Below are 13,490 nucleotides of genomic sequence, written 5' to 3' on the forward strand. Positions count from 1 at the left end.
TGACCAAAAAAAAATCTAAGGAAACTTTGTAAGAGCACGAGTAATAACTGGGGTTACAGAAATGACCAGTTATTAGTTTAGGAGATAAATCATAAATTAAATGGATATAGTATCTTATTACACTGCCCCCCTTCATAACTTTGTTCTAATCTACTCTCTCACCAATGTATGAGGAAGTTGATTGTAAATTATTTAACCAACTCTGTAGTATATGACAATACCTTGACCAGTCTAATTTTATTAGCCCCCTATAACTTCCTTTCAACAGCCCAGATACCATGACCAAATACTAAACTTTAACCTCTCTTGTAGAGGATACTTTGATTTGATAAACATTCTCTCTGCCTTTCCTACTTTATTTGCTTTGTTTTGTTATTTTGCAAGTACTGGGGCTTGAACTCAGGGCTTGAGCACTGTCCCTGGCTTCTTTTTGCTCAAGGCTGGCACTCTACCACTTGAGCCACAGTACCACTTCCGGCTTTTTCTATATATGTGGTGCTGAGGAATCGAACCCAGGGCTTCATGTATATGATGAGGCAAGCAGTCTTGCCACTAGGCCATATTCCCAGCCCCTCTCTGCCTTTCTTAAGAAAATAATTTGCCATCTATAAACTATACTGGATTACTACTTTCAATCGTGGGTTTGACACGAAAGGGTTTTTCACTTCCTTTTATGTCCCTGGAGTCCTGAGATAAGAACCTTATGTAGACTGATAAATCATAGTGTATATCTCCCCTTCAATGTTGATTGATTCACGGATGAATACAGGAAAGTGAGCTCACTAAATCTGGATCTGTTATGGAGCCGGCAGAGCCTGGAGTGTTTTTTCTAGGTGGGAACAGTTTTTTGAAAGTACTATATAGGCCTTTCTGTGTATCTCAACCTCTGCTCCTCCAGTCACGTTTTTCCTTTGATTTGGAGCAGGGAATCTAGGTTTACATGATGGAAGGTGTGAGCCATAAGGGAGGGCAAATGTGAGGCGAGACTTGAATTCCTATATGTAGTTTCAGGGTAGTATCGTTTTTCTTCCGTTTTGGATATTGGAACTAATCCTTGTGGTTCACTGTAGCAAGTCAAGACTACCTGGACAAGGATTAGTAGGAGTTCAGATCTGACATATTATGCACTTCTCACTTCTAAAAGGAAAGAGATATATACATAACTAATTAGGTACCAACCTAGTCATGGTGACATTATTTTCTTTTCTTTTGGGGGATTTGGGGATTGTACTAGGAATTGAGCTCAAGATCTCACACTTACTAAGCAGACATTGTACCATTTGAGCCCTATCTTTACTCCTCTTTCCTTTTTTTTTTTTTTAAAGTAGGATCTTACTTTATGCCCAGGACAGCCTGGGCTACAGTTCTACTTGTGCTTCCTGTCACAGGGAAATGACAGATACATGCTACTATGCCCAGCCACTGATTGAATTGGAGTCATGTCAACTTTTTGCCCATGCTGGCCTCAATTTCCTCCAATTTCCACCTCAAGTAGCTAGGATTACAGGTATGAACCACCATGCCTGGTATATGGTACAAATCTAATTCATTATCAGACACTAAGTCATCCTGGCCTGACAAATTATTTCTACTCTCCTCCTTTTTGTCTAAGGATAAGATCACATGCCTTTTCAAAGTCTAGCCTGAGAAGCCTGAATAGTATGTGCTCAACTTGAAGTGCTGGCAGATGCAATAACTTGAGTATGATTTGTCTCCTGTAAAGCTAATATCCTAATTTGATTGCCCTTGTGATGTTAGGAAATGGAGTCTTTAAGGGGTGATTGGGTAGCTAAATGGAATTATTGACTTTCATGTAAGAATAGGGGTTATAAATCAAGGGTTCCCCCTTATTTTTGTCTTTTATACATGCTCTCCCAATTGTTTTTCTGCTTCTCTACCACATTGCATCATAGCACTAGGCCCTTGCCAGATTCAGTTGCTCATTCTTGAACTTGCAGCCTCTAGCATTCTTTTATAAATTACTTAAACACAGATATTCTGTTGCAACAATTGAAAATGAGCAAAGACATCAATAGTAGATCCATTATGTCACTTCCAGATGAGAGATTTGAGTTGGGAAATAATAGAGAAGTTATTCCTTTATATAAACTTTCTAAAAAAGATTTTCATACATGCAAGTCTCCCAGTTGGGGCATTGTTGATGGTTTTACCAGAGTGTAAAAAAAAAAAAAAGCAGTTCAGACTTTTTGCAAATTGGCACCTAAAATCAGCAGGTAGATTTATATAAAACCACAATTATACCCTGTGAATTTCAGCAGCAAGGTCTCTATGGCATGTTCCAATATTTATTAGTTCTCAATACTGAGTCTCTCTTACATTAACCATTGGGTACCCAAACAATCTCTTCTAAAACAGGATACAAGTTTGATCTTCTGCCTGAAGAAGATTTTTGGGTCACAGTAACCTTCTTTCTCTTAACTAAAAGATTGCTGAAACACTGTGAATAGGAGAGGAAAAGTAAAACTATTAGGAGTGTACATTTGAATGGATTGATGGAAGGCATCTTAGGTAATCAACTTGTCACTAAGTGGCAGGCTAATCTTGAAGGATGGCACCATATCAGGAGCTCCAGCTGGCATCTCTTGCTGGCAGGTCAGACACTGACCAACCGAAGATCTAGTTCAACCTTGGTGGGAAGAAGCCTTGTTGCTGAGTCAAGCAGCAAGAAGTCTGTGTTTCTGCCACTGTGGATTCCTCTGTTCATTAGCTCACTGTCCAGTACGAGGTGGCTATGGACAGAGCTGTGCATGATAACTTCTGTCCAAGTCTTTGATCCACTTGGTGTCATATCTTTTCTACAGTGGTGCTTTCTGGTGAGAATTACTGTGTAATGTACAATACACAACAATATTTTACTCTTTGTTTCCGTGTTAGTAGGACCATCCACATTCCTGTTTCTCAGACTTCTTTGCCCTTAGTCATCAGATCTGGAAGATTTCTTTCCCTTTGACCTGGTGGCCCAGTTGAGGGATTATCAAATTCTCTATACTTCTATGTGGTAACTGGGTTCTTTTTCACACACATGACCTCTCCAAACACACAGGGAGCAAATTTTTCAGAAAATTAGCATTCAAAAAGAAAATTCTGGAGTTTGTGAGGCAGGTACTGGCCGAAAATGGTCTGGAAAGTAAAATTAATTATCAAGCTAAAGAAGAGAAGTATAAGTTGGGTAAATATTATGAAGTATGGCAGTTCAGGAAACAAAGACCAGAAAACCAGATGACAGATATAAATTATGCCTTTAGTTGTGCATTTCTCCTATTTGTGTTTGTGCATATATACAAATTGTTGTTGATAAAATAATTTACTCAATCTCTTTTCTTATAAAAATGAAATCTTAAACTTTTCCTTCTGTGTGATACCATTTGGGTTTTCATCAGGAAGTAAAGATGTACTTAAAGCAGTTAACAAGAGAACATATATATTTGGGGAGTGTGTGTGTGTGTGTGTGTGTGTGTGTGTGTGTGTGTGTGTGTATCCATACTGGGGCTTGTACTTCTGGTCTCTCATTACTGCTTAGCTTTTTTGCTGAAGGATAACACACTATCACTTGATTCACACCTCCACTTCTGGATTTTTCTGGTCAGTTGGAGATAAGAGTCTCTTGTAGATGTATCTGCTCTGGCTGCCTGGCTGTCTTTGAACCTCACTCCTCAGATCTCAACCTCCAGAGTAGAAAGGATGATAGGTGTGAGCCGCTGGCACCCAGCTAGAGTATGTTGCTTTTAAGTGTCTTTCCCTGTACTACTTCTGTTAACAATGGTAGCTGTGGCATGAATGCATGATATTTATTGGTAATACTAATTACTTAGAATTTGTAGCCTTTGGGATCATTTTATCTGTGTTCAAATTCTAACATTAATTATCTGCCTCTGATTATTATCTGTTTATCTTGGGCCATTTTATCACCTCTCTACATTGCAGTGTTAAATATGTACATGCTCAATATTAAAATGGAAATACATATTAACTGTCTCAGCTCAGCACCACATAAAAACAGGATTTTCAATTAGGATTAAATGAAGGAATCTATGACATAATACTTAGTGTAATACATGACATATTATGAGAGCTCAACAAATATTTTATTTATTATTACTATTAAAAGTACATAGAGGATTATGAAATTACAGAATGTTGTATATAAGACATTTGTTAGTGAAGAGAATGTCTTTATTGTTGCCTGTAGTATGAGTACGTATAAAAATGTACTCTTTATATTTTCAGGAATCTTTGAATGCATTACTTAAGCAGCTAGAAAAAGAAAAAAGGAGTCTTGAAAATCAAGTGAAAGATTATGCACTTCGACTGGACCAAGAAGCAAAAGTTTGTTTTGGAAGTTTGTCATTATTTCTAGTGTCATCTAAAACTGCTCTACAACAGGGAACATAGATGTTAACCTAAATCTAGGAATTTGCTTACTGGTATTGCTAATGTTTTTCTCCTTTTGGCTTCTTCACCTTGTTTGTTATTGTTGTTGTTGTTTTTATATAGGCTTACCACAGAACCAACAATGAACGCCGTTCATATCTAGCTGAAATGTCCCAGGTAACTTTTGACTTTCAAATTCTAGAGGTTCCTGTGTAAATTGTACTTTTCATTTTTCTAGGTTTTGTTTGTTTGCTAGAAAAACATGTTAGAATTCTAAAATGTTTCTAAATATTTCTAAAAAGATTTCTAGAAGTTTCTAAATATGGGAGATAGAAGATTAACATTTAAGAAGAAGTATAAAGGAAGTAAGTTTCCCAATTAAGATATTATTTTGCCTATTTTTTCTTAATAATATAATTCATATAATTCAAACAGATGAGTTAATATAACACTGCTGTTATGAAATTCCAGATATTTTATAGTTGTGTATGGTCAAGTCTAAGATTGATACAGCATTGTTGCTGATATAAAGTATGTACTTATAAATACAGGATAGGAGAGTGATGAGCAGTTTTGTATGTTTTTTAATTTTTCTTCCAGTTTTTCTTATATTGTTGGCATTATATAGATTTCCATTTCTTTTCTTTTTTGTTGGTCATGGAGGCTTGAGCTCAGGGACTGGACACTGTCTCTGAGCTCTTTTTCTCAAGGCTAGCACTTTACCACTTTGAGCCATAGAGCCACTTTCAGTTTTCTGGTGGTTAGTTGAAGATAAGAGTCTCATGGGGACTTTTCTGTTCAGGCTGGCTTTGAACCACGATCCTTAGATCTCAGCCTCCTGAATAGCTAGGATTACAGGTGTGAGCCCCTGGTACCAGGATGCATTGTAGAGCTTTTTACAGGGTTGACAGATATGTTTTATTTTTGGTTTCTTCTACTGTTTGGTTTCTTCTTAATTTTATGTTTCCTAAATTTACCATGCTTTTTCATTCCTTATATAGCTTAAAATTGATATTTATATATTCGATCTATATTAGCTTTGCTTTAGCTTGTAGTTTAAGACTAGGGTATGAATGGGCTTTCAATGCATGCCACCCAACCAGAAGTGTCGTCCAAAGAACAGTGGAATTATTGAATCTCAGGAACAATTTATATACAAGAGAGATAGCATTCAGATTGTATGTGCAGTCATATGAATAAATGAAATGCATGAGGGTAAAAAGAAAAGTTGGTTTGGAGGATAACTCTGAAGAGCCTCAACAGTGATAGTCAAGGGAACAGAAGGGGGACTGCAGTTCCCAAAGCACAGCAAGTTACACAGGAGCTAGAAAGCCTGAAAGACAAGCTTACCATAGGGGCAACCTGCTAATCACTCATCTAAGAACGGAACAATAGTGGGATTCAAAAGAGGAGTTAGTCATGGGAATTCGACCCCCAAAGGAAGTTAAGGCTACAGAGAGCAACTTGAGCCCCGGTGCTGACAAAGGTAAGCAGTGTCAGCTGTTATTGTGGATTCTTTCAGAAGCCATCAGCTCCCTCTAAGGTGAAACAGGATACCTCATTTTTTACTATTCATTTAACCTTAGTGCAAGAGTGGCAAAAAGTTTGAAACTATTTACTGAATTGAATGTAGTAGGGATAATGCAAAACCCATGTCACTAACAAAAAGGTGATCCATAAAATGCTGTCGAAGTTTTGTTTTGTTTTTGTTTTTGTCACTGGTGGGACTTGAACTAAGAGTCTGGGCGCTGTCCCTGAGCTTTTTTCACTTCGTGCTCTATCACTTTGAACCACAGCTCCTCTTCCAGTTTTCCAGTGGTTGATTGGAGATAAGAGTCTCACAGACTTTTCTGCCCTGGCTGGTTTTGAACCACCCACGATCCTCAGATCCCAGCCTCCTGAGTTGCTAGGATTATAGGCATGAGCCACAGTGCTGGCTGTTGAGGTTTTTTATTTTTTTTAAAGGTTAAAAGTAAAAGCTCTTTTTCCTTGAAACATTCAATTCATTTACTCTTATTTACCTGAAAAATTCATTTAGGTGGAATTTTCCTACTCTGATTATACAGAATCACAGAACAATCAAATATTATTTTAACAGCTTCCTGGGAAGATGTTAATCCTGTCCCCAGTATAAATGTTAATAAAATTTTCTCACTAGAGTGAATTGGTCATCTTTCTAGTTAAAGATGGTTCTGGCCAGGAGGACAGTATATTGACTGGAAAGGTTAATGGATGCTTGGCAGTTCTTCATGCTGAATGCATAAATAATTGATTCTTTAGTAGATAACTTGAGCTATTTGCTGAGTCTGTTGATTATACTTCTGCTGCTGGCTCTGTGGCTTTGTCTCACTTTCTAGACACTGTTTTCACTGAAATAGAGTTTCTTCATCTCATCATTCTTTGCATATGCACACTGTGTATATAATAGACATACTGGTTATTAAGAAAACACAGACATATTGAATTACTGAAAAATCGGAGAGACTGACTAGAGCTTGTTGCAATAGCTAATAAAATTTAAGTTTCAGCTTCTGTTGCCATAAGCCTGGAATTTTAGGTCCATTTAGCAATAGATCTGAGAGAATTCTGATTCTGTTTTATCAGGCATTTCTAGATTCTTTTACAATATTTTTTACATTTTATTTTTGTATTTGTTTATTATTTATTTCCTGGGGTAGGGGTGTGTGTTACTCAGGCTGGACTCAGGTTCTTGGGTTTAAGCAATCCTTCTCCTTCAGCCTCCTTGAGTAGCTTGGGGCTAAAGGCATATACTACCACACCTGGCTTTGTCAGGCAGTTTGAACTGCTGAAGTATTATAAGCTCTTCCTTGTTTTCTTTTCCTGAAAAATTTTTAGCACCCTATAGTTTGAGTTTTAGAACAAGTATATATTCCTAGATTATAGCTTAACAAAGGGTTAGAAACAATTCTTTTACATTGTTAATGAATTATAATATTAAGTTATATTATTCATCACTGGCGAAGCTATCTAGGTTCCAGATTACTCAAGCATTTATATTGTCTTGTTGGAAACTATTTTATTGTTGTGTGTTTAAATACATAGCTAGTCAGTTTGAAATCTAGTTCTTGAGATATATTCTTAAGAGTACAACTAAGTATTGTTTCCACTACAACCACTTGCCTTCTCAGCCACCCCAGTGCAACTATGATATCGTTTCCTATTAGCAAAACAAAAACAATAATGAAAATCCTTCTGGTTTGCATTGTCCAAAGGATCACAGAAAAGCTCCTTGGTAAGATCAGATCTACCAGGTTCCCTTCAGTGTGGCCACGCCTGTCTCCATAGCTTCATCCTTGCTAATGTCTCGCACTGCATTAGGACAAAATGCAATGTTCAGTTTCTGCGTATGTTATGCTGCTTTCTTCTGTTCTTTGCTATTGCACCCTTGCTGTTCCTTCTACATAAGATATCCTTTCAATGGCTTGTAACTGGCTCTTGTTGCAAGCGAGGCCCCTTGTAGCCTGAAATATTGCATGTCCTGACTGCTTATAAAACATGTGTGCCAACCTCATTAAGGCCCTTGATTATCATCTTCTACTCATTTTGTTGTTTCCCCAAATAGAATGATAACTTATATGTCTTTGTACCCTGGCCCATATTTTACTGGTAGCATGTAATAAGTATGATATATCCTCTGAATGAAAGAGGGATGAATGAATTGCATTTTCTGCTACAATGCAATCAAACCTGTCATTCTTAGAAAATGATCTGATATTTAGATCAGAAGGAGCAAAGAATCTATCAGCTATTAAACTCAGGTTTTCTCTTTATCTTCATTTTATCTATATCATTTTTTTTGCCAGTCCTGAGGCTTGAACTCAGGGTCTGAGCACTGTCCCTGGCTTCTTTTTGCTCAAGGGTAGCACTCTACCACTTAAGCCACAGCACCAATTCTGACCTTTTCTGTTTATGTGGTGCTCAGGAATCGAACCAGGGCTTCATGCATACTAGGCAAGTACTCTACTGCTAAGCCACATCCCCAGATCCTTTATCCACATCTTTATCCATTATTTTTGTGTTCCTCTTATCTTCAAAAGGATTTCATTGTTTTTTCTAAGGCTTCTGGTTGCTCTTTATTTTTAATTTCTGTCTTTCACTGTGGTTTATCCTTTGCTTGTAACACACTCAGTTGACTTTTGTTTTACCCCACTGTCTTCTTAAAATTACTCAGATTCCTTTTTCCATGCTAAACTTGATGAAAGAATGGATATAAGTCACTGCATTTGCCTTTCACTCCTCAACCTCTTTTCATCTCTCTTCTGACTATGGGAGTGATCAGGCCCTTTCAGTTACATCGTTGGTTTGGGGATGGGGGGGGTGATACTAAACTTGTTACAGGTCTTAAACTGGTTACAGGACCTGAAACTTGTTTCAAGGTAGGCACTGTTTTACAGCTGAGCTATGCCTTCAACCTTTCTTAGGTGCTTTCCCTGCCCAATGATTCTACTATCCCCTTAAAAGCTGCCTTCCTAGGTTTAGGTGATGTGGTCTCTGATGTCCTTGTGATGCCCTTTATGAATGTTCTCATAGTTTGTGGTTTTAGTTGCCATTCCTAAGTGGATTGGCCTCTGTTGTTCCTGAGTTGTAGCTTACATCCATACCATTCAAAAATGTGTCCATTTTTTCCTTCTCAAATTTCACAACAAACAACAGTGGAAATATTATCTTCTCTTCCTATTTCTGCCCCACCATACATATTGTTTCTGTTGTCTTATCTACTTTATTAGCAGAGTAGATACATGTTTATGCATATTCAATGTCTACTAACAAAACTTTCAATGTTTTATATCATATGGATAACTTAATTGTCATAGGTAATTGCATATTAGGTTAAAAACTCAGATGGACTGTGGAGCTGAGGAAATGGGAATTCCAGAAGCTTTATCATATTGAAAAAGGCAATAATTTCTACAAAAGGGCATGGTTATGGGGAAATTAACTGAAAATTTTGGCTGTTTATTTTATTTTGAAAGTCAATCATAAAACGAAATATCTGTTCAATTTTTTTTGTATTGCAGGTTGCTGGCTCTCATCAAATTTTTAAAAGACAACAACAGATGGATCAACTGCCTAGAATGAAAGAGAATCTAGTAAAGACGTAAGTCTAGCTGTAGCTTTTCTTTCTAATTAATTTTCCTTGTCTGTGAATAGTACTGACAAAACAGGTATCTGCTATATTTTGAAAGATGACCTTTGAGATTTCTAGCAACACTTTAAATTGGCAGATGGTTAGAGAATCTAAAGAAGTGTGTTATCTCCCATCACTATTTATACCTTTTTAGATCCCAGAAACATTTTGAGTCTTCAAACAGGGTAAGATCTTACGTTTGTAAAAAAAAAACATTAAAACAATGCAGTACACAGAAGAGCTTAAACAATACCAGTAAATTTCTATTTAAATGTAAAAAATATAATTACAGAGTCAACCTTAAACTTTTTAGTTAGGAAATATATTTATGCCAGTAGTCACGAAATAAATGTAGGTAACAATACATGTTACTGTTTCCTGTATAAATAAAACCAATTTATGATAAAAGCAAATCATTTATTGGCTTGAAAGTTATAGCTACACACAATTTCCCTGAGTTCTATACTAAGTAGAGAATTGCAGAATCAGTCCTTTGTAATATTTTTATAGGGAAAGATTTATATATAAAAAACTAGAAAATTAAACCAAGATACATTAGTTATAAATCAACTCTTTTCAAATACAGGTCAAAGCAAGAGGCACTCAAGGGATATGCAGTATAATAATTTTCTTTGGTGAAAATTAATGGTATAGCAATATTTTGCCAAAGTATAGCTGGATGGAGCAAAATGTTTTCTTGAATAGTCATAAATGATTAAAATAATAATTTTCTTAATACATTTTTATAATTGGCAATTTAACATAGTTTAAATATTAAAGCACATCCAGACAAAGAATGTCCTTGGAAAACTATTAGCCCAGTGTGTCAGGGATCTGCAAGATCCTTCCTGTGGTTAATGAATCACTACAAGGTCTCAGAATATTTTTGTACCTGTGGCTGAAATGTATTACAGAGAAAGGATACAAAGCAAAATTAGTAAGGAAAAGGATCATGGGAAGAGATCTTAGAAAACAAGATGCAAGCTCCCATGTACTCTCTGAAAAGAGTTCCATAGATTATACTTAATTAGTTCAGCAATAAGCTGTGGCTAACATGTGTGAGCTACTCTGAAAGCTCATTAACTGCTTAGCACCTAATCAGGAGTAGATCCTCTGCCTAAATTTTGAACTCAGCTTTTTCACTCATGGCTGGCACTGTACCACTTGGGTCACACTAGCAGCCCAACTTTTTACTGATTAGTTGGAGATGCAGCCTTACCAACTTTTCTGCCCAGGCTGGCTTTGAACTATGATCCTCAGATCTCAGCCTCCTATGTAACTAGGATTTACAGGTGTGAGACATTGGTTGAGACTTGTTGAGAGGCTGGCCTGAGTATGAAATTTAAGATTGATGATTCCAGGGGCTGGGAATGCGCCTTAGTGGTAGAGTGCTTGCCTAGCATGCATGAAGCCCTGGGTTCGATTCTTCAGTACTACACAAACAGAAAAAGCTGGTAACACTGTAGCTCAAGTGGTAGACTGCTAGCCTTGAGCAAAAGAAGCTCAGGGACAGTGCCCAGGCTCTGAGTTCAAGTCCTAGGACTGGCAAAAAAAAATGATGATTCCAGGTGCCACCAAGAGTCATGCAGGAGTAGGAGGTTCTCATACATTGTGGATTAGAGTATAAAATTACACTTTGGAGTACTATTCAGCATTTAGTTTTACATTTAGTTGATCATATACCTTCCCAGTGATTCCACAGTTCTACTAGTTATATCCCAAAGAGATTGTTGCATACATTTATTCCACAAGACCTGGTTATAGCAGCTTTATTTGTAATGGCCAAAGCTGAAAACAACTAAATATTGGTCAGTAGAAGAATGGATCGTGTGTGTGTGTGTGTGTGTGTGTGTATGTGAAATGCATATATATGTAATATATGTATATATACATATATGTGGGTAATAGCTTTAAAAACTATAGCATGTATAACATTTGGGTAATTACCATAGTCTTCAGTGTCAGAGGTAAAAAAATGTAGGAATCTGTTTAAGTGTATAATTCCATTTACATAAAGTTCAGTGACAGGCAAAACTTAACTACGGTGTTAGAAATCAGGATAGTAATTACATATGGGAAGGTGAAAGAGACTAATATTTGGGAAGGATATGGGGTATCATTTTTTATGATGACAGTACTCTAATACTTGATCTTGGGAGCAGTTATACTTTATTTTGTTGTAATTCATGGAGCTTTAAGTTTGCATTTTACAGTCTCTGTATACATCATACTTTAAACAATGTTTTAAAAATTGTCAGTAGCTTTTAATGTTTGCTTTGGTTGATAGGCTTATTTAAGCTTAAGTTCATCAACTTTCATCTGTAATAAAATATCTGTGATAACTATAAAGAGAAAAGGTTTACTTTGCCTGGCAGTTTTGGAGGTTCTGGTCTCTGATCTGTTTGACTTCATTGCTTTGGGCCTGCCAGGTGGCCCATAATGATAGTAGCACATGGCAGAGAAAAACTGGGTACATCAAAAGCAAGGGAACAAAAGCAAAGAACAGGCTGGAATTCCACTGTCTCCTTCAAGGAGGTCTGTGATCTAAGGATTCCATCCCCCTGGTCATGCCTCCTAAAGATTTCGCAATAGCACCCCTCTGGAGGCCATGATGTTCATAGACCAAACTCTAGCAGTGATAATGTTAAAATATTGACTTAGAAAGTCCTCCTGAAAAAAAAAAAGTCCTCCTGATGTTCAGAATAAATGCACAATGTTTAGAAAATACCCAATTAGGTATGAAATTGTGTTGTTGTTGTTTTGTTTTGTTTTTAAACTATCAAAGTGGGATAGTGTTTGGCTGAACATCAGCAGTCATGTACCTGTTATGTGAACTCAGGACCACACTTTGCCATTGAAAGATTATTCCAGCAATCTTTACACTTACTGATTTGAAAAATAGACTTGTTACAATAAATAGGGGAACTATGCACTAAAATTAGGTTGGGAAATAGCCGAAAAAATTCTACAAAAGCTAATAGGACTTGATTGACTGACCAAAGCACATATTTAAATGAAAACTACATTTCTGCAAGCAAGCAGCTCAATGGTGATTATCCCAGCAGTGATTCTTAGAAGTAGCAAAATGTAAAATTTACACTTTTTTCCCCTTTATGTGCAAACTCAGTTTTGTTGCCTGTGAAAATTTTATAAAATGACTAAAAGCTCTACAGAAAGAAAATAAGAAAGCAGTCCTTGGTGCCCTGGAATAAAATGACTTGTGGGAAATTAATTTTAGCACTCATTAAAGATAGATTGTTTGAAAAACCTGCTTTTGATTAAAAAATTTAAAAAACCTTCTGCAGTAGAGAAAAATACAATCAACCTATCCAACATTAGAGCAATAACTAAATAAAATGCAGTGATATTATAAACTTAGAAAAATTAAATCCTCAAAGAATACAAACCTGACATAGAAAAATACCTATAAAAGTAAGTACAAAATATAGTACAAAATAGTACAAGGGATAATGAATGGTTCGGATTTATTTCTTTTTGTTATTTTCTAAAATAATCTGTGTATTTTATAATTATTTTAAATTAAAAGAGAAAAATAAAAAAATCCATCTGCTTAGATACCTTGTGAAAGTCCCGAAGTCAAAATAACAAAGTGAACATTTGTATAATGAGTTCAATTCAGTATTTTTAAAAGTAATGAGGTTTAAGGTGGTAAATGAAAATTTTCACTGGCTTTGGAGAAAATCATTTTTTGGCTCTACCAATTATTATTTAATGTAATTTAATATAAGTAGCCAATCTCAGACTCACCAAGATTGGGAAATATTCAGCAATTATTCTTCAAAGACAGTTTCTGTCCTTTACACTTTTCGCTCTCCTTCTGAGATGCTCATTATACACACATTAGTACACATGATCATGTCTCATGGGTCTCTGAGCCACAGCCCCTCCCCCCCACCTCTGGTCTTTATTGTCTGTTTCTCAAACTGAA

The 13,490-nt window shown here is 36.3% G+C and overlaps 1 protein-coding gene across 1 annotated transcript in view; it reads left to right on the forward strand.

Moving 5' to 3' along the window:
- Ccdc169 (coiled-coil domain containing 169) overlaps window positions 1-13,490 on the forward strand; it is a 37,520-nt gene that overhangs the window by 22,683 nt on the left and 1,347 nt on the right. Inside the window, exons 5-7 of the mRNA XM_048340829.1 lie at window positions 4,249-4,347; window positions 4,516-4,569; window positions 9,432-9,511. Of these exons, the coding sequence (XP_048196786.1) occupies window positions 4,249-4,347; window positions 4,516-4,569; window positions 9,432-9,511 (233 nt within the window). The remainder of the gene's footprint in view (window positions 1-4,248; window positions 4,348-4,515; window positions 4,570-9,431; window positions 9,512-13,490) is intronic.

The sequence above is a fragment of the Perognathus longimembris genome, chromosome 3 (genome assembly GCF_023159225.1).
Source record: "Perognathus longimembris pacificus isolate PPM17 chromosome 3, ASM2315922v1, whole genome shotgun sequence".
In the NCBI taxonomy this organism is placed as follows: Eukaryota; Metazoa; Chordata; class Mammalia; order Rodentia; family Heteromyidae; genus Perognathus; species Perognathus longimembris.